Source organism: Coffea eugenioides, chromosome 10, assembly GCF_003713205.1.
Source record: "Coffea eugenioides isolate CCC68of chromosome 10, Ceug_1.0, whole genome shotgun sequence".
Lineage (NCBI taxonomy): Eukaryota > Viridiplantae > Streptophyta > Magnoliopsida > Gentianales > Rubiaceae > Coffea > Coffea eugenioides.
The window spans coordinates 9,083,874-9,106,805 of record NC_040044.1 but is presented as its reverse complement, the minus strand read 5'-3'; the positions used below and the strand labels follow the sequence as shown (position 1 = coordinate 9,106,805).

The 22,932-nt window shown below is 35.2% G+C and overlaps 1 protein-coding gene across 1 annotated transcript; it reads left to right on the top strand.

Annotated features, from left to right (window-relative positions):
- The first annotated feature begins 5,284 nt into the window (after window positions 1–5,284).
- LOC113750361 (ankyrin repeat-containing protein NPR4-like) lies at window positions 5,285–6,988 on the top strand. The gene is made up of 2 exons (XM_027294349.1): window positions 5,285–5,890; window positions 6,327–6,988. The coding sequence occupies exons 1-2, from the start codon at window positions 5,285–5,287 to the stop codon at window positions 6,927–6,929; spliced, it is 1,209 nt and encodes a 402-aa protein (XP_027150150.1). The 3' UTR covers window positions 6,930–6,988.
- The last annotated feature ends 15,944 nt before the right edge of the window (window positions 6,989–22,932 follow it).

Sequence of the window (22,932 nt, the reverse complement as noted above, 5' to 3'; positions counted from 1 at the left end):
ATTGTCCTATGGTGAAAAAAAATCTTCTTTACAGCAGCTACTAGAGTCAATTAGGTTGGATTAATCCGAGTTTTGGAGAAAGATACCCAACTCTACTTGCACCCGATCTATGAATTGTTTTTCTTAGAAGTATTCATGAATTAATATTATCTGAGTATATAAAAGTAATGACATAATTTGACCACAAATTAATATTGTCTGAGTTTTCAGAATATATTTGATTCGTGAATCCTTAAATCATGGTACTCCAATTTGACCACAAATTACACCTTAAACTTTACGAATGTCACACTAGAAGTGAGAAGCTAAAGTTCTCTCTCTCTCTCTCTCTCATTTTTTACTTTTCCTTTTTTCCTTTGTCACTTCAGTAGCCAGGCTAAACTTTTTCTTTTGCACTTTCAGTTTTTTGTTAATTGAACTAAAATGGCACGAAATAAAGTTTAGATATTAGATCAGGAATGGTATCAAACCTAGTTGATGATATAGACAGAACATTATTGTCATTCCATTCACTTTTGTTTGAGTTATTGAGATATAAGCTTTGAAATTAAAAAAAAAAATTGGAAAGCTATGTTGGGTTTTTGTAGAAGAAAATAACAGTGCAACAGTGATACTAATAATAATCGTTTGGCAAACAGTGCCTGAGCACTCGTTAAGAGTGTTTATTTTTTTTTGCCAATAATTAATTAAGAGAAAATATCTAATGTACGGATATAATGAATATAAGTATGTGCGTTTACATGACAAGTTATATGTAATTTAAATATATTGACAAATGCTCGCTAGTCAGCATTAGAAATTATTATTACCATTGCTTTTGTCATTAGTATTAGGAACCCTCCTCAATTATAATATGTGAATTTGCCAGCCGCCAAATTGGAAGGACTCCAACCATTTTTTATTGGCTTTTTTTATAGTTTCTTCCATTTCTTTACATCTTTTGCTCAAGCCACCACCAGATGGGAGGCGTCTTCGCTGTATTAGATTAATTTTCTTAACTCGTGCGGCTTATGGCGTCTTGCTTGATAATTCACCAAAGCTTCTTTAGCTGCCCATAGGCCCCAATGAAAAGAAGGAGAAACGAATGTACCATTCATTCTGGTCAATTCCCCCCCCCCCCCAAAAAAAAAGGGAGCAAATGTACCATTTATTCCGTCCGTTGTCTCTAAAGTTCAATGCACACTTAGTAAAGACGTCAATACTGCAGTTTAGAGACAATGATCACATAAATTTAATCTTTGTACACCCAAATAATCTTTTTGTCACTCTGAGAAATTTCAACTTATTTCGCACAATATTCAAATGAGTAACATTCTTCATAGATCTACATCTTTTTTTGGGTTCCACGTATGCCGGACATCAATTCATTACCTAATCATATGTGATTTCCTCAATCGGTACCATTTTCACAAGAAAGCTCACTAACAAGTAGGCGAACGGTAATTAAGCTAATAAGAACAGTTCTGATTATGTTGGAATAATTCATCATCTTGGATGGATGTTTACCAATCCTTTCATCCATAAACATCAAGAACACTAAAAAGACAAAAAGAAAAAGAGAAAGATGTAAAGAAGATGCCCAGTGTGACCAGACAAAATTAAAAGCACTTGTGTGCTTCAACATTAATTGCCCATTGGAGAGTACTTTTTGCCTTTGGAAGACTCAAGAGATCATTACTAACAATGTCACAGTAGTTGGGAGTAACACAAGGAATGCCCACTTTTTTTAGATATAAATTAGTCTAAAACTTGAGCCTCGATTATCACAAGCAAATTAAAGAAAGGCTGACCAAAGATGGCGGAAATCGTGGTGGACACCGCTTTGCGTAGTGCGATGGCGGACGACCCCGCGTTCGATATGCTCCGCGACGAAAGATTTCGTAAGAGGATGCTACAAGGTAAGAATTTTTTTTATTTTTTATTTTTGGTGCTTTGTTAGAGTTTTATAAATGAAAGCTTCATAAATTTATTCATTCAGGTTACCTGTCTAAGTTTTGATTGCTAATTTTCTGTAAATTTTCGTTGGTCTATACCACATCCGATCATAACCTTGTGCTCTTATATTTTTTTCAGACTGTGAAGTGAGAAATGGAATAGAAACCTAGGCCCCACCTTTCTTTAATTGTGGCTTATTGCCAATCCTATTTAATTGAGTTCAAACTCCACAAAACTTCTGGAGAAAGATAGGCTCAGCCATACTTTTTAAGGCCGGAATACAGATCATTTTAGGTATTAGCGTTCGTAAATTAATCTTGCATAAGATATTATTATAAAGAGTAATGAAATAGTACTCAAATTTGTGCATCTTTCTTGGAGTTTCATGTCGATGCATAAAACTAAAAAATTTCATGTCAATGCATAAAATTGGCACCCACAATATTGGTGGCAGTCGGCGAAGCAGCAAGGGAAGGGGATCAGCAAATTGCTAAAGCTGATACAACCAAACTCCCAAAACTCTACAGAGCAGCAATGGAAGGAAATTGGAAAAAAGCTTGTCGCCAATTTGATTACAATGAAAATGCAAAGACCGCAAAAATCTCCAACCTTGGCATGACAGCCCTTCATGTGGCGGCTAGCTGTGGCCGGTCGGAGTTTGTGCGGAAGCTTGTGGGGATGTTAGCTGAGGAGCAGCTTGAAGTCGGAGACCAACTTGGCCGAACTGCTCTTCATCACGTGGCCTTAGCTGCAAATGTGGGGGCTGCCAAAGCAATGGTGGAGAAGAACTCAGATTTGCCTTACCTTGGGGATGTGAACAATCAAACTCCCATCTTCTATGCTGCTAAATGGCGAAAACCGTCAAACAGCAAGAAAATGGTGGAATATCTGTACCTAGTTAGTCGGGAAGAAAATTTGCCTCGTTACCATGTGAGAAGTGATCTTTGCAATGCCTTCACGGATGCTTCAGCTCCCGATCTCATTGTGGCAATCACTGCTTCGGGGTCATATGGTGAGCCTGGCCGCCGTACAGATAAGCTCTATACATATATGTGTGGCAATCTTATGAAGTTATTGTGCAAAATTTCTAATTCATAATAACCTTTTTTTTTTTTTTTAAATCCTTCAATTTTTAATTAGAGGAGAAAACGTAGATTAGTTTCCAGGACACGGGGTGGTGGCGCTTCCTGCCTCCATTTCCATCCTTGCCTCAAAGATAACAAAAACTTTTTGAACAAGCTCAATTGCCTCTATAAAATTCTTTTAAACCAAAGAATCTAAAATGATCATAGATTTCTTTTACAGATACTGCTTTGCGTATCCTTATGAGATATCCGGAATTAGCTCTTAAAAAAAATCCCGAAGGAACGTCCATACTTCATGTACTTGCAATGAAGCCTAGAGCATTCCGGAGTGGAAACAAACTTTCTCCATCGATATCCTGGATGTATGATTGTAAGTACTCCTTTTCGAATCATCATCCTTAGAATTTCTGGTTCGCTTAAGTTATATTCCACGTCTGATATTTCATTTTGCTTAGACAATGTCTCTATATATACAATATACATATACATGTATATATTTACACACACACACACACTCTCTTAAGTATATGCTTTCATAAGTAAAATTTGCGACGTAAAAGTTAATTCTTTCATTTCCAGCTCATTACTGTAGTATAGGATTTCTATCTTTCTTGTGGCTGAAATTCATTAGTGTCAAGTACATTGATATGCGATAGGTAGTTCTTCAGTTTATTAGTTCCAATTTTTGTGATTTTATTCTAATTCTCCGTTAATCTTTAGTGGTACCAGTTGACGACGAGGATTCAACAAATCGATGCTCAGCAGCTTCATTCACTAAATATATGGGCAAGTTCATTACAGGTTTGGAAATTTTGTGTCTACTTTATCTCCGTTTATTAATCTAATTTGCGTCTGCATCCTGTGAGGTTTAACCAAATTATCAAATCTATCCTGTAACTTGACCGTATAACAGTCAAACCCCTTAGAGGACAAGACATTTACCAAATGCCCCCTTCACGTTAATTACCGTTAAAACTAATGCTTGGATCAGTAGTACAAATGCATTTCTGAAGGCCCCAGAATACTCTTTTATAAATTGAGTTAATTACATTTACCTTTCTTAAGGTTTATCCAAATTATGTTTACCTCCCCTAATATTTGTCCAACGGATAAAACGAACCTCATAATTTGGCATCAGAAATAATACTTTTTTGCTCATTGGTGTAGTTTCTTTAGTCATCACTGTTACATTTTTACGTAAAAGCCCTTTTCCATGGTATTGTGCAAATAATCAAACTCTAGTTTTGAAAAGAGAGAATTAACTATTACTTTTAAATCCACATTTAAACATTAAATTTTAAAGTTTCCGTACAAAGCCAATCATCTAAATCTACATTAAAAGTCTAACAAAGACTCTTATCTAGAATTATATTGAATATTATGTTATAGGTAGAAAATCATATGACATAGCTAAATTTTATTAAAATATACCAAATTATTTTGTATAAGAAAAGTGATTGAATCTTGCTGTAGGTGCTGAAATAAGTCATAGGCAAAAATGTTCCCAATTTTTTATTTTAAATTTTGGTTTCTTAGTAGTTAGTTAGTTGGTTTCTTGGATTGGAGGATGCGCGGACACCATATAGCGACAAAGCCTTTTGTCCAATAAACTTCAATATTACATAATTGAAGCATAACATAGGACGTAGGCACGATGGAATAGCAGACTACATAACAATCATCATCTCACATGGTTTTCTGGAGAAATTCTACCACCGGATGGTGATAGCCAGCGATGGGTGTCGGTGGCAGAAGCCGCCACACCACTGTTGTCGCTGCCATAATTCCACTTGAAGCTTTATTGTACAATAGAGGGAAGTGGAAACAGCAAAAAAATAAATGAAATACATAGAAATGCAAAGAAAAAGAAAAAGAAATTAGAGAATAAAAACGAAGAAGTGGAAAAAAAAAAAAGAAGAGGAAATAGAAAAGTCATGGCGGCGATGCGGTGGTAGTACCAGTGGCGAGAGACAGGAGGTTTATTAGATTTTAACACCTTTTTTAAATCTTTAACTTCATGCATTGAATACTTTTTTCACCTGTCAGTTTTTTTTTTTTTTTTTGAATATTCTCGATATTGATTTTATTTTACAGTTAATGAATACTTATTTCAATGTAGCCGAGCACTCCTAGATCACAAAAAATTAAGTACTAGACCATTATTCTTAAAATATTTTTCCAAATAGTCTTCAATACAAAAGTAAAACTTGCGCGTGCTTACGTTACTTGTCTTGTCTTTTCTATTCGTCGCAGGAATACGAGAGATGTCTGACATAAAGCAAAGCCACGTGCGTGCAGTTAGACTTGTAAAGTTTGTATGTAATGAGTTACAAAAGAAAGAGCAAGAGAAAGAGAAAGAGAAAGAAATGGACTTCGTTCAGGATTTCTTCATCCCTGAGAATAGCACTGCAATATTGCACTTAGCGGTGGAGAATGGAGTATTTGAACTTGTAGAAAAGTGTCTAAAAGCTTTTCCTGATCTAATTTGGTACGCAGACAAACCCCGCAAAAGTGTGCCGTGGAATGATGCCACTCAACATGCAGACACACCCACCGCAAGTTCGAATCCGCCTGAATATCCAGGCACAACCTCTAGACATCGGAAGTGGCATGAGGGTCAAGATGCCGACACAGCCACAGCCACCGGCACCGGACGTTTGTTGTTGCATGTAGCTATTGAGCATCGCCGAGTGGAGATATTTAATTACTTGATCGCTTACATTGGAAAGAATACTAAGGCGTATGCGGATTTAAAACTTGAAGGGAATAACAATTCTCTTCATTTGGCAGCAAAATTGGCTCCTACACTTCAACTCCAATCTATCCCAGGTCCTGCATTTCAGATGCAGCAAGAATTCCAATGGTTTAGGGTAAGTAATGCATTGTTTTTGTAATTCTATCTCAAAACCGTCTGCAAAATGCTCTTTACTTTCCATATAAGATGCATGTGTACTTAGACATACCCCTTTAACTTTTAGCCACCCATCACATTTCTAAACATTTTTGGACTTTTTTTTTGGGGGCCACGCTTTTAGTTATAGACCTATTTTTGGTCCATGTTTTATAATGATACTTGTCTCGATGAATCCACTGAATTTTGAAATAATAGGACAAGTAGTGTTTCCTCAAAATAAAATGTGGCATCAAAAAGCATGATAGCTGACCCAAAACTTTATGTTAATTAACATCATAGTCATAATTTTTGCATTCTGGTTTATGATGGTAGTTTTTCTACAAAATTAATTCCCTAGTATTAGCAAATGAAGTGCACCAACCTAGACAAGTCCTTTGATTAACTGCATGCAGGCTGTGGAAGAATTAGTTTATGAAGAGTTAAAGACGGAAAAGAACTTAGACGACAAAACACCTCGAGAATTATTCTTCAATGAGCACAAAGATTTGCTAAAGGATGCGAAGGAATGGATGAAGGATACATCAAACTCGTGTATGGTGGTAGGTGCTCTGGTAGCAACAGTTTCATTTGCTGCTGTGATCACCGTACCCGGTGGCAATGATAATGCCACAGGCGTTGCAATTCTTGCAAGGAATAAATTGTTCATGGTATTTTTAGTATCAAACACAATATCCTTGGCAAACTCTGCAGCTTCTCTACTTATGTTCCTTTCGGTTCAAACGTCGCGATATACAGAAGAAGATTTTCTGGAGTCACTTCCCCAGACTTTTGTCAGAGGTCTATTTATCTTGTTTATCGCTATAGTCACGATGATGATATCTTTTGGCACAGCAATTGGACTTTCGCTTCAATCAAGCTTTAAGTGGGCTCACATTGCCACCTTTATCGTGGCCTGTTTCCCTGCCATCATCTTGGGCATGTCGCACCTTCCTTTGCTTCTCCAATCGGCCGCTGGACCAGCCATTTCTCGGGGACAAAGGGATCGCGAGCATTGATTCCTCAGGATCAAGCCTTGGTTTCTACCGTCTGCCAGAAAATGACACACATTGACCTCCTTCCACAATAGTTATTTGCGTGAGACTATCCTCTTTTTTCTCGTACTCTCAAATTTTCAATTTCACCTTGCGAATTTCTTGTTCAACGTCATTAAGCGAACCCAGTTGAATTCATCAATTATTCGTAATTCGTAAATTTTAAGAAAAATACAGTGCAGAAAAATGCTTTCCCAAAAGCTTCTTTCGCTGCCTCAGGTGCGGACGAAGGCAAGGAGTCCAACACAATCCGCTGACCTGATAGTATCCTTCCCTCACTTGTTCAACAAGTTATATAAGTCGTGTTTGTGATTGCAGATAACGATTGAAAATATCCTTCCCTCAATTTGATTGATTGCCTAGCACTAGCAAATTAATGAAGTGCATCAACCTAGATGCAAACTCTGATTAACTGCATGCAGGCCGTGGAAGCATTAGTCTATAAACGAGTTAAGATGGCAAAGAACGCAGGTGGAAAATGCCTCGAAAATTATTTTTGGATGAGCATAAATATTTGCTAACTAATGCAAAGGAATTATTGAAGGATATGTCAAATTCATCACACGGCTAGTCCATAAGAATTCAACGTCAACGTACTCTAAGATGGTAATGAAGCTTGGAAACGCTGGTAATCTTTTTGCCCAACCTAAGATGCCCCATGCATAAATGTAAAGATCACTCTGGAAGAAAAGTTGTAACAATTTGACCAAAATGACAAAATATCTGAACTAGTAACAAAGGAACAATTACCCAGGAAGTCATATTAAAAAAAAAACGTTTATCAGTGCAAGTAATCAACTCAACTGCACATTAGCAGGGATAACTGCTAGGATTCGAGCAAAAGGACTTGAGAAAAACTTCTCCAGTGTCTTTTCATCAGTAGTCATGCTTATTGGCACTTGTTCTAATGCCTATTCTTGTTTATGGGAGTTGCCAGGATATTCTGACTTCCATAGATGCAGAGTTATCAGGCTTCATCACTTAACATGATCCACTCAAACGCTGAAGGATGCATCACGATGATTTGTCAGCCCTTTCTTTTCTCTTCAACTATGTTCTCTAATCATATACTGCTTAACTATTCCTTTAAGAAGGGAAAAAAGGAAACCCAACGATAATCATCTGCTGCTTCAAGTAGAAAAGAAATATGCCAGCCCCACTACAGTTCTCTGATAAAGCTACCAAGGCTGGAACAACTTAGAAGTCCTCCAAACCTCTACTACTTTATAAGCAGATATTTCTCAAATAAAGCCAATCCCATTGCGTCCTTTTATTTATCACTTTTGGCCTACTTAACCTGATCTCCAACTGCTTCAAACATCATCTTTGCCTGCTTCCTGTCCTCAGTTTGTCTTTTAAACCTTACGAAGAATTACCATGATGGCTAATAGAGTAAGCATGAACATAACATCATATGGCAGCCAAAAATGTTTCTATTATAATTTTGCCTCGCTTTCCATTGACCTAAGCTCCAGCATGAACCTAAACTAAAAGAAATCCCAAACAGAATGTTTCATCAAACATGCATTCTCATGCAATTATTTAATTGACCCTCAAGTGAATTTTATTACCAACAAAGATACCCCATTTTGGACTTGACAAATCCACCTTTGCTATTGTGATTCCAAGACCAGAAGAGATTATTAACTCATTCTCCTTAAAGCATCATCTTCCCAAAGTGCTAGTTAGCAGTGATGGAGCCAGGATTTTTTTTCTAGGGGGGCCAAAATTTTCTTAATATGCTATGTTCAAAATAATTTCCATCCATTTAAATATATGACATCTAAAAAAATCAAATATTAACTTTAATTATAGATATATATATATATATATATATATAAACTCTCATAATAAAAACTAAAATTGTAAAAAATTAGGGGGCCCACTTTATTTGACACATATTTACACACTATAAATTAAAATTTTCAAAACTTAGGGGGGGCCATGGCCCCATCAGCCCCCTTAACTCCGTCATTGCTAGTTAGTTGCATTACTTTCTTGAGAGACCATAGAGCGAGGAACTCAGAAAATGGCTATTAGCTTAACTAGTTGTATATTTCCACTTTTTATATTTTTGGATGCAACAAACTTCCTAGTTTCAACTTTGTAGTAAAACCGACTTTTCAATTATAGAAGTCAGCAGCTTTCAATAAAAAAATGTGTCTTCTTATTCAATTTTCCCTTCTTATTCCTTGAGGCAATTATGGGGAGGAGACTCGAGGTCCACCAATCAAACCACAAAAAAAGAAAAAGCAAGAAAAATCAACAAATAAATCAAAATCCGAAATTAAAACAGGTAAAAGTAACTGTGCTTACCATAGTAGATATAGTCGATTTGCCATCTGTAGCTCAAATAAGACACTTGTACTCAATTTTCTCCCCAGCAGTCTTCATCTTATTCCTCTGGAGCTTAGACTTGTCAGAGGCTGTAAATTCAATGCACATCAAAAGATTAGAACAGCATGCAACAAAACAATTATAAACGATACCAAACGTGAGAAGAGCAGGGAAGACTAAACCAAGATATTGGCAAAGAAAGGAGGTGTATCAGGCAAAACAAAGGGATAAAAAAGTAAAAAAGACATACAATATTTAAGTGTCACCCAGACAGAACCCTTTTCTCTGCTGCACTCAAACATGTTGGTGAGTTCATTAAGAAATGGGTCTCGTTGTAGACGGACCTGAAAGGAACCAATCAACAATGCATCAGTTAAAAGTGATTAGATACAGAACAAGGATTCAGACTAAGAAAAGAGTCACAGTTTAAAGCTTCTAATAGCCGCAAATGAACCATGAATGCACAGTATATGGTACACAAACATTAAAACAATGAAACAAAAACATCACATACACAACTCTTGACATACTTCACAACCACACATGGAGAAAGTGGAAGTGCTACAATTAACTGTATCAAGCACTGATACACCATGAAAACTTAAGGGAAAACAGAAAACAGATCTTGTACTAAACTTATATAGCATTCCAACATAATGAGCCTTATATTTGTCAACTGACTTTCAATTATGCATCAATTGCTCCTTCTGAATTGCATATTCATGATTTGTGGCATTAATAGTTTCTTTGTCAAAGAAATAAGACCAGAGTATGGACCTTAAGTAATATCATAATTATCAGCATATTACATGCCAGACATACCTTGGAAATGTTATTTGGTTGACTAACTCCTGATGACATCCTGGACAAATGCAAAAGCAGCCACATATATCAATGTGAGTGCAGATAGAATGGGCCAAATGAAAACCAACTTCAAAGGCCTAAATTAAAAAATTCCAAGGAAAAATATCTTAACATTTGAAAGTAATGATAATCATTGTGTCTCAGTCAATTTGCATGTTTTCTGCATGCTGGAATCATTATGATCTCGTCCATTGTATCTACAAGGTGAAAACTTCCTCGAAACAGAGACTTTCATAAGCTTTAATGCGGATATATCCCAAGAAACCTAATTGCAGGTTCTATCAACCAGTAATAGCTTATAATGTAATGGTTGGTATCTTTGCTGGGAAAAAAGGGGAAAAAAAAGAAAAAGAAGCAGAAAAAAAAAATTCTAAGAGTACAATGACAGAAGTTAAAAGAACATTGTCCAATAAAATTTCAGAACCATTCAAGTTTCCAAGAAATATCGAGGATGTACAGCATGAAAATTAAAATCAAGGAGCTCAAAATTTGGGCTTTGAACCATACCAAAATCACAATAGCTTTCAGATTAACAACAAAGAATTACTAAAAACTAGACTACATAAAAGACCGTTGCTAAAAATTCTACCAAATTTTAATTCATATACGGAAATCAGAACACAATTAAAACCCCTAATTTCTTACAAACAAAAAAAAACCGGCAGAAGTAAATAAAATAGAATACGGCCCACAAATTTTAATTAACAATTTATACTAATCGTATCCAAGATAACATAATTCAGTTGCAAATTTTAACAAATAGAAACAGAAAAAAAGGTTACTGAGATCGAATCAATCTAGGACGTGGCCTTAAATCGTGCAAAACAGAAGGAAGAAACTGAGATAAAAGTAATAGGAACATTAACAGTATAAATTTCGCTTGTGAGAGATAAGAAACAGAGATGCAAACCTGAAAATCTCAGTAGCCGTGGCGGCGAAAGGAGTGTGATTGGCAGTCGGAGGTCGGCGGGTGTCTCAGCACCGAGTGTTGAGTGACCGTTGGGTCGGAGCAGAAAATTTTGAGAGTTGGAGTGACTGTTCGAGCCCCTTGTCCTACACCGTAGGTCGGTTATCGGCAAAATGGGTCCCCGATTGATTGGGCGGGTTAACGGGTTAAGCTGGCGGGTTATTCGTAGGAATAGTGCCGTAATCTTTCTAAATATACATTTTTGCCCTCCAACTTAAGGGCGTTTGTACTTCCGTGTCAATGGAAAGATATTTGTTTGTTGTGATTATCTTTCTTGATTGTGACTAGAGGTGTCAAAATGGGTGACTTAGGTGAGTTTGGGTCGGATAAAATGGGTAAAATGGATATAAGTGAATCAACTCATTTATACCCATTTAATTAGATGGGTATGTATGGGTAAGTTAAAAAATGAATTGGGTAACCCAATTACTCATTTATAACTCATTTATTTTAACCTTTTGTAAACTCATTTAAATTCATTTTTGCAAACTAAGTTATCAATTTATATCACTCTTTGTACCCATCATTAGTTTTAAATATTTACTTATAATGTTCAATAAACTTAATTACCAATTTTTTTTTCATTTATACTCTATGTCACAAAATTACCTATTATTTAATAATTGAATAATAAGAATATAAAAATTTGAACTAAGTACTATAAAAATTAATATAAAAACTTAATCCAAAAATTTTGAACCCCTAACATTTTTTCATATATCAATTTAAAATTTCATTTTATAAAGATAAGAAAATATGCTAAAATTTATCATAAATTGGTAATGCTAAAAAATGAGCAAGATAACAAACTAAAAGAAAATAAAATAATAAGATAAAACCAATAAATAATAATAATAATAATAATAATGAAACAAAAGTAGTTAACATCATGACAAAATTAAAAATTTGAAAAAAAAAAGGTGGGGGAAAAGAAGAGACTTGGGGGGAAGAGAATTCTAAATGGGTTAATTGGGTTTGATGGGTTACCCATTTAATAAACATTAAATGGGTATTATTGGGTAATCCATTTATACCCATATACAAAAATTTAACATACCCATACCCATCTATTCATGGGCGGATATGGATAAATTTAGTTAAGTGGATTGATTTGCTACCTCTAATTGTGACTGTGAGTAATTCTATTATTTGAATAGATGCAAGAAAAAGATACTTTTTCTTATTTTATGTGCAATTACTTTTCTTTTTATTAAGCATTTTAAACGCTCAAAAAGTATGACTTAAGAAAATTTAGGTAAAGAAACAGGAATATAAGCATGAAAATCAAGTTGAAATTGTTGACACTTTACCCCCTTAACGTTTAGTGCTATTATTAATTTCTCCCTTAACGTTATCTTTTAGTTACTTTACCCCTAAAACTAACGGTCAAACTTAACGAAGTTTGTTAATTAAAGTAAAAAGACATGTTTAACCCTTAAAATTATAATCACTTTACCCCCATAAAATATAGTCTCATTATCAATTTATCCCCTAGAGTTACTTTTTAGACAATTTATCTTATCAATAAACCAACTTAGCAAGTTAAAAAACTTTAGAAGAAAATACCCTCTTCTTTGCATAATAAAAATAATAAAAAATTTAGAGTGACTCTTCTCCTTTTTAGTATCAAAAAAAAAGTCAAAGTATTAATTTCTTTTTTCTTGACAATCTTATTAATATTGAAAAAAAATAGAAAGATGGAGAGGGGGAGGGGGAGGTTGATAGGGTATAATTTGTTAGTATTTTTATTATTAATTTTCCCTTCTATCCCTGACAAATATTGTGTTAATTGCTGATATTTACTCATATTTGGTATTTGGAATCAATTTCAGGAATGAAGCAGAAAACTACCAAAAAGGAGGGACTTTGTGAAAAATATGGAGACTTCTAAGGGCTTCAATCCTTAGGCCCTTGAATTGGTGGGGGACCACAAGCTAGTGAAAGGCATTTGGTCATTTGGGCTTCAAAAGAAAGCAACGTAGAGAGACTTGGAACAAGAAGTACTTGGGAGGCTTTGTCCACATGTGTGGGGACCACCTAGATAGCTTTTAGTCATCTTTCTTTTGTTGCTTTAAAAGGGGACAACGTACAGAAGCAAAAGATATCTAGGGCTTTAGTTTTAGTTTTTTAGTTTAGTTCTAGTTTTCTTTCTTTGGACTGGCCTCTGACACACGCCAGGTATTCGACAATATTCCCCAACGGGGAGATTTTCTCATGAGGTGTGGTTAAGCTTTTCTAGTCAAGGGGACAACTGACGATTTGGTTCGACAATTACTGTGAGATCGAATCTGTTTTAATTATTTTCTTCATTTATTGGTATTTATATGTTCCTTGATTTTAATTGCTATGGCCTTGTGTATGATTGATTAGTGCGCAATAATTAATTATTCATATAGGCTATTTTTGCTAAATAGGGGTAATTGAATCCGTAATTGTTCGTTATCTCTACCTCAGTAGCAACTGGCGTAATTGGGTTTATGTCAGGGGAGCATATGATCTAATTTAAACAAACCCTCGTAGCGTGTTTGTTGGTTAGGATTGGGTCTTTCTAATTATTAATGCAATCTAGAAATTAAATCCTACGGTCGTACCTAGGGTTATTTTTTGGGTTAGAGAAATAGCTAACGGTCGTACCTTAGCTATCGAGAAATTAAGGAAGGGTTGGTTGTTTATCGCGTGCATGACAACTATAACTAATCTATTGCTAAATGTTGGAATTATTTCTGCATCAATGATCAGTGCCTGAACCATTTCTGAAGTGTACCCTTGGCTAGAGTTTCTCTTAATTATTTCTTTTAATCAATTATTTTCTGCACTTGATTTATTTAGTTAGCATTTAATCCAAGAACCTCCCATACTCTGGACTCTAGAAGAAATGAATTATCCCCAGTCCCTGTGGATTCGACCCTGCTCGCCGCTATATACAAAATCTGTATTTTTCTTGAGTAGGTAATTATTATTGCACAGGTTCGGCACCTGTCAGAGGTGGAGGGAGAGAGTTCAATTCTTTTTTTAAAAATTACAAATAAAAAGAATTAAATACTTTATTATTTTAAAATTATTTCACTTTTTTGTTTACCACCAAATTCTCATCCTAATCTCGACAACCTTAAAGTAATACGATAATGTTAGACTTTTCTTTATTTTCTTTTTTTACAAAATCTAATTTTTTGTCTCCTTCTTTCCTATCTCTTTTTCTTTTCCTAGTATTAATAAATGTGAAAAAAAAAGAAATTTGAGAAAACCCTTTTATTTCTACTCTTTTCGATCTCTTAAAGTGAAAAAAATGAAGAATAACAATTCCAACTTTTTTATTTTTAATTATATATAAAAAAAGGTAAATATATTTAAAAAAATTTTGATCATACTAGTCAGATTAACGATGAGGTAAAATGCCTAGAAAATAATGTTATGAACTAAAGTAATTGTATCACTATAATCTAAACGAATAAAGTGATGATAACAATGTAGTAATGTTATAAAATAAAAGGGTATTTTTGTCCAAAAATTCTTAACATGTTGAGTTGAATTATTTATGGGGATAAAGTGACCAAAAGATAACGTTAGGGGGTAAACTGATAGTAGTAATATAGTTTAAGGGGGTAAAGTGATAATAACCCTATACAAAATATGATGTAAGTTGAAACGGGTGACTATAATCAAAGATGTTGTAGAACCATTATAAGCATTCAAGAAAATATTTCGATAACTGCAAATAATGGCTTTAAACACAACAAGCATGTTAGGTTCTAATAATCTATATTTAATTTGTAAATAGTTCAAACACGTGCAATTTGGCCACATTAATTTATGTAAGCTTAAACAAGAACACTAATAAAACTTTTTCCGTCAGAAGGAAAAATATTCCAAACTACACAATATATTAATTTTTCTTATCTACAAGATATAAAAGTACGAAACTCGGGTACCGTAGCAATTGGGATGGATTATGGTCCGATTATTGCAGTAATATTGATCAATTTGAGGGGCATTTGGTTAGGGATAGGTCTAGGTATGTTGTAATTTTTTACAATTTCAGTGGCAATTGTTGTAGGCTTTCTTTAATCTTTTGTGTGTTTGTGTGTTTTATGCCGCCAACAACTAATTATGTTGTAATTTGGATGAATTTGGGTGCTTTATTGAATCTGGTCATAGTTAGTGGGTGCTTTTTTTTTTTCTTCCGAAACCCAAAGAGCTTACGTCAATTTTTACAAACCTAAACCCCGAGAGAACCCCAAAAGCCGGTATCCTTTGAGGTCCCTCAAGCTTATAACTACCAACCCAAACCTTCCCAACCCCGATGTGGGATACATCTAAGGGGATGACACCCCAAACCTCCACAACCGGGAGCCTGCTGCTAAGCCCGCCAGAGCCCAACCCCCCAGAGGCGATGTTTTCTTTCTTCCGAAGCTCAAAGAGCTTACGTCAATTTTTACAAATCTAAACCCCGAGGGAACCCCAAAAGCCAGTATCCTTTGAGGTCCCTCAGGAGACTTATAACTACCAACCCAAACCCTCCCAACCCCGATGTGGGATACATCTAAGGGGATGACACCCCAAACCTCCACAACGGGGAGCCAGTTAGTGGGTGCTAAGTTGTTGCTTTTTAAGTGTTTGCATGCTGGTGGATTACAGCTATTGATTGTGTACTGAGTCTCCATCTCCGTTTCTTCTTCCACTTCTACTTCCGTTTCCACTTCAACTCCGCCACTACCTTTCCAAAACTTCACTCTCTCAGTACCTGCTACCCTCATCCTTACTTGGCCTACTACTTCCGACACTCTTCCGATTAACTTCAATCCTACCTCCTAGTTCTCCACAAAGCATTCAAATCAGAAACCATCATTTTCTTTTTGCATTCCTATGTCAGTTTTTGCTTGATTTATTGACATAATTTTAAAGTGTTTGCATGTTGGTGGATTACAGCTATTGATTGTGTACTGAGTCTCCATCTCATTTTCTTCTTCCACTTCTACTTCCGTTTCCACTTCAACTCCGCCACTACCTTTCCAAAACTTCACTCTCTCAGTACCTGCTACCCTCATCCTTACTTGGCCTACTACTTCCGACACTCTTCCGATTAACTTCAATCCTACCTCCTAGTTCTCCACAAAGCATTCAAATCAGAAACCATCATTTTCTTTTTGCATTCCTATGTCAGTTTTTGCTTGATTTATTGACATAATTTTAAGTAAATTAAAAATCTCATAATCTGAATGTTGTCAATCTTTACGTGGATTTATCGAGACAGCTTGCTTATCAGATTAGCTAGGCGAAAGAATTTTTGTGTGAACTACAGCTTCTGGAGATTTACGCGGACATTCGACGTCTGCGGTGAGAATTTTAGACTCTTGATTTTTGCTTCACCTCCAGTGGTGAGTTTTGTTTATTTGCATGTTTGAACTTACTTGTATGATTGATTACATTCACACTTCACAAATCTATGTTTATAGTAAAGCTCGAATAGAGAAGTTGCTTGATGTTTTTGATTGGTTAAATATAATTCCATTAGTGCATGCTTCATTTGCTGTCTGAGTCAGCGGTATGTCTCCCTCAAAATATTGCTTTTTTACTTGTTGGTAGCAGACTACCCATGTTGATTTGTTAAATATTTTGTTTATTTACTACTTTTAGCATCTGGGTTCTTTGAATATGATCTGCCCATCTGGAAAGAATGTAGACCGGAAATTGCAATCTTGTAAGTCAATAGTTCTTGAATGCCTTAATATGGATCAGATAGACAAGCTTGAAATATCCGTTTAGAGATTGATTTCATCTAAAAATAATTGGTCAGTATAGATAATATCTTACAATTTGATAAATCTACCCTGTTTTGTAAGACTTGCACTTTCATAACAGTAGAACATGAATAAAGAGAACAAAATTTAAGCTCCCAGGTTAGGTGCAACAGCACAATTTCGAGTGAAATTAGCAGCTTGTGCATTGTGTAGAAATATAGTTAATAGTGGATCTTTTATCTGCTTTAGATCATTTAGCACATACAAAAGTTCAGTTTGAATTCATGTAGGTGATTTTGAAGAGAAATCTTATTCTTTTTTTGTTTGCAAAAAGACTGAGTCATTCACTACTTTTGACTTATCAGTGAGCATTTTGTTTCTAGCTAAAATTTTTAATGTACGGCCACTTTTCTGACATTTTACTTAAAATATCATTTACTAAGTTCCACTTGGGTTAAAGCTTGAAGTTAATGTAATACATGTTATCGAGCTATTCCGATAGAAATTTGAGCACATATTGGGAGAAAACATTGTGTTAAGAATTACATTCAAACATCCTTTACACCACATGAAGCTTGCTCTGTATAACTGGGAATTGTGGATGTAATAGGTGGCGCAAAAATATAAATGGTGACATTGAAAAGTTGATAATTTAACTGAGATAACAACAGAATTGGTTGAAGTTTCATTTTTTTTCCCTATTTTTCTTTGGTAGCTGGGTCATTATTTTTGGATATAAGTTGACTGAACTATGATTGCATTTAGGTGCAAGAGAAGCAGTTGGACTTATTTCTCTGAACCAGAAGGTGAGCTTTATATGTATTTTCTGTTGGATCCTTAATCCAACATTGGACTTATATGTGAATAATTATGTATTGCAAACTGTCAATTAAGGTTTAACCCAATTAAAGTGATCAAATATAGTTTGGGTTTAATGTATCTAATAGGATGTGGGCCCTTTAATGTGTAGAAACTTATGGGCTCCTATTTCAATGATGGGCTGAAATAGGGCTCCAAAAGGTAACAGGAATGTTACCTATAAATAGGGTTATGGTCCCCAAGTCACAGGTATCGTTTTAGTTGTCGTATTTCCTAATACCACAAAATACTCCTTCCCTGATATCCCATCGTCAGGAAAGATACCAGAGAGAAACTAAAGGCCTCTCTCAAAGGATCGGTGAATACCTGTTGACCTGGAAGGCCACCCCAAATCTCTAGGGATTCAAGTATCAAGTTTATCAATATGGATTCTGGTACGCTTCCGCTATTTTACAGTTAATGTATTTCTTAATAATCGCCATACAGATCTTGGGTTTTAAAGGTGATGGTTTTCACCAGTGGTTAGATTCAGATAACCACCCTAACAAGTGGTATCAGAGCCCTATGGTTGATTATTAGGAAATAATTTGGATTTAGTAATTTGTATTAAACATATATATATATATGTATAATTCTGTCTCATGAATTCGGTTTTTTGGATATATATATATGCACATAGGCCATTGAATAAGAAAATTCTTGGTAATCGAGACTGTCTTGATTTGCTACTATGAATCGGGAGGCGCCGCATGATGAATAAGTCATGATATATTTTTGTCTTTATGTCAAGATTGATTGTTATGATATTATTCCTGCCGATTGATTCATAGATCTGGTTATATGGAATTTAGTGGGTCCTATCCTAGTCAAGCTTTGGTTGGCCGATCCATTACATTCTTATGCTATTATAATGGTCAATTGTTAGCCATATGAATCTAGATTTCTGTCACTGTCGTACTTACCGAATAATGTAAAGCCAAGATAGTCCATGGTTCTTAAACAGTGTAACAACCGTAATTCAAGTTTCCTTGTTTTATTCATTATTTGTTGATATCCTATGAATACTGAATTTTTACGGTAAGAGGACCATTTATGATTACATAAGGACTTATGGACTATGTGGTTTACCGTGGATTTCATATTAAGCAACTTGTTTATATAGCCTTTTATGACTTGTTTGACTTTTGAGAAACAGTATGCTTATATTTGTGTTAAGGAAATTAGGGTTTCTTTAATTTAAATGAACCCTAATAAAGTTAATAAGATATTTAAACCCTACAAAGTCTATATGTTTGGCCCACGATATATATAATTTTATAAAGTATTTATGGACTTAAAAAAAAAAAAGGGCTTGAATAATAAATTGGATCAAATTATAGATATGGACCTTTGGTCCAATAAGTCTTGATCCAATTTATTGGTTTGATCAGAGTTAACTAAAGTTGACTTTGATCAAAAATTTTTATTTAATTTGGATAATTTTAAATTTGAATATTGGTATGATTATATATATTTTGGAATAAATTAATTGAAATAATATGCCACCAAAGTGACCTCTATTATGGAAATTAATTTATTTTAAAATATAATTAGTTGGGCACTAGTAAATATTGATTGGCCCAAAGGAAAGTCAATATTCAATGAAATTACATGTGCACTTGTGGTAATAAATACGTGATAATTGTTTGGATTTTACATGTGATTTATAAATTGGCCCAAAGGAAAATTTATTTTCGACATGTTATTATTATCAGTATTTATTACTGCACCAAGATATTACTCAGAAGTTAATATTTTGTCCAAAGACGAAATATTAATGGAATATCGGTATCTTGAGATGGGACTACCATTATTTGAATTTATTATTGTTTTGATTTATGTGAGCTTGTTTTAATTATGTTATGTTTTCTGTTCAGTTGCAAATGATTTTACAAATATTACTTCCAACATCAATAATATTCCTATGCTGAATGGCACAAATTTCAAGTCCTGGAAAGAAAATCTCTTGATAGTACTTGGAGTAATGGATCTCGACCTTGCGTTAAGGGATGATTCTCCCCCACCTCTTACAGATCAGAGTACCTCTGATGAAAAAAGAAATAATGAGAGGTGGGAGAGATCAAATCGCTTGTGTCTCATGATCATTAAAAAGGCCGTTCCAGAAGCATTCAGGGGAACAATGTCAGAAATGACTGTAACCGCTAAAGAGTTCCTTCAGGACATTGAAAAAAAATTTGTCAAGAACGAAAAGGCTGAAGTTAGTACGCTCTTGACACGCCTAGTTTCAATGAAATATAGTGGTAAAGGCAATATCAGATAGTACATCATGGAGATGTCTCATCTTGTTTCGAAATTAAATGCACTTAACTTGAAACTCTCTGAAGAGCTACTAGTGCATTTGATTTTAATATCTCTACCTACACAGTTTAGTCAGTTTAAGGTGAGTTACAACTGTCAAAAGGAGACTTGGTCTCTAAATGAACTCATCTCACACTGTGTAGAGGAAGAGGAAAGATTGAAGCAAGAGCAGACAGAAAGTGCCCATCTGGTGTCAACCACTAATAACAAAAGTAAGGGACTTAAAAGAAAGAAGGAAAAAGGAGCTGCAGGTACAGCGCCACAAAAGAAACAACAAAAGAAATCAAATGATCAGGGAAAGAATAATTGTTTCTTCTGTGGGGCTGAAGGGCATCAAAAGAAGCATTGCACCAACTATCACGCTTGGCGTGCTAAGAAAGGTATGCTTCTTAATTTAGTTTGTTCTGAGGTTAATTTAACTTCGGTATCTAGACACACATGGTGGTTAGATTCTGGTGCAACAACTCACATCAGTGTGTCTATGCAGGGTTGTCTGAATTGCCGAAAGCCTAATGATAATGAAAGATATATCTACGTGGGCGATGGCAAAACAGTTCAAGTTGAGGCAATTGAAGTTTTTAGATTATTGTTAAAGACCGGATTTTATTTGGATCTCTATGAGACATTTGTTATACCGCCTTTTAGACGGAATTTAATTTCTATTTCTGATTTGGACAAATTTGGTTATTTTTGTTCATTTGGAAATGGAAAATTTGAATTGTTTCATGATTCAAAATTGGTTGGTTCTGGTTCTTTAATGCATTACGATAATCTATATTTAATTGATACGATTGCCTCATTTAATGAATCTCTGCATTTGAGTACTAGAGGAGTTAAAAGAAAATTAGCCAATGAGAATTCAACTGCATTATGGCACAAGAGATTGGGACATATCTCCAAACGGAGAATGGAAAGGCTTGTGTCAAATGAAATTCTCGACCCCTTAAATTTTACAGATTTTAATGATTGTATTAACTGTATAAAGGGGAAACAAACCAATAAAAGGAGATTTGAAGCCAATAGGTCCTTAGACGTCTTAGAACTTATACATACAGATATTTGTGGACCATTTCCTACATCTGCTTGGAATGGTCAACAATATTTTATAACGTTCATAGACGATTTTTCAAGATATGACTACATATATCTCATTTCTGAAAAGTCACAGTCACTGGTCGTGTTCAAAAATTTTAAGGCTGAAGTTGAGAATCAACTCAACAAAAGAATCAAAAGCGTTAGATCTGACCGTGGTGGTGAATACTATGGTAGATATAACGGTTCAGGTGAACAACGTCCAGGACCATTTGCTAAATACCTAGAGGAATGCGGTATCGTCCCACAGTACACTATGTCGGGTTCGCCCACTATGAATGGTGTAGCTGAAAGACGAAATAGAACGCTTAAAGACATGGTAAGAAGTATGATATGTCATTCTACTTTACCAGAGTCACTCTGGGGTGAAACACTTAAGACTGCAGCATATATCCTTAATAGGGTTCCAACTAAAGCAACTTTCAAAACCCCTTATGAGCTTTGGACAGGGAAAATGCCCAGTTTAAAGCATCTGCATGTTTGGGGGTGTCCTGCTGAGGCAAGACCTTACAGGCCAAATGAAAAGAAACTGGACTCAAGAACGATTAGTTGTTATTTTATTGGATACTCTGAAAGATCCAGAGGTTACAAGTTTTATGATCCCACAACTAAGTCAATTTTTGAGACAAGAAATGCCCGGTTCCTTGAGGATGTCGAGTTTGGGGGAGAAAATACAGTAAGAGACATTATCTTTAAAGAGGAATATATTAATATTCCCACAGGTGTCATTGCTCTTGCTCAGGACCCTATTCCTGAACTTGATCATGACATGACAAATCAAGACAATGTCGAAGAGCAAACTGTTATAGAAGAACAAACTCTTTCTTTTCAAGAACCAGTGCCATTAAGAAAATCCACTAGAGAAAGGAGAAATGCAGTGCCAGATGATTACATTGTTTTTCTCCAAGAACATGAGGATGACTCTGGATTGATGGAAGATGATCCAATCAACTTCCGTCAAGCCATGGAAAGTTCAAATTCTCAAAAGTGGGTCGATGCCATGAATGAGGAGATTAAATCCGTGAAGGACAATGACGTTTGGGATCTTGTCTCATTGCCAGAAGGAGCGAAATCCATTGGTTGTAAATGGATATTTAAAATCAAGAGGGATTCGAAAGGCAATGTGGAAAGATACAAAGCTCGTCTTGTCGCTAAGGGATTTACACAAAAGGAATGTATCGATTATAAAGAAACCTTCTCTCCAGTCTCTTCAAAGGACTCTTTTAGAATTATCATGACTTTAGTGACACATTTTGATTTTGAGTTACATCAGATGGATGTAAAGACAGCGTTTCTCAATGGTAACATTGATGAGACGATTTATATGGTACAACCAGAAAACTTTGTATCAGGAGATCCAAAGAATATGGTTTGCAAACTTAAGAAATCCATCTATGGACTCAAACAAGCGTCTCGACAATGGTATTTCAAATTTCATCAAGTGATCATTTCATTTGGTTTTGAGATGAATTTAGTAGATGATTGCATATATCATAAGTTCTGTGGGAGCAAATATATTTTTCTGGTATTGTATGTTGATGATATTTTGCTTGCCAGCAACGATATTGGTCTATTGCATGAAACCAAGAAATTTTTAACTAAGAATTTTGAGATGAAAGATCTTGGTGATGCATCTTTTGTGTTAGGCATACAGATACACCGTGATCGCTCTCGGGGTATTTTAGGACTATCACAAAAGGGCTATATCGAAAAGGTTCTCAAAAGATATGGCATGCAAAATTGTAAACCAAGTGACACTCCTGTGGCTAAAGGAGACAAATTTAGTCTTGAG

Coding starts and splice junctions, on each gene's coding strand:
- LOC113750361 (XM_027294349.1), top strand. CDS start 5,285: ATGTCTGACATAAAGCAAAGCCACGTGCGTGCAGTTAGACTTGTAAAG. Junction 5,891..6,326: donor AAGAATTCCAATGGTTTAGG/GTAAGTAATGCA, acceptor AACTGCATGCAG/GCTGTGGAAGAATTAGTTTA.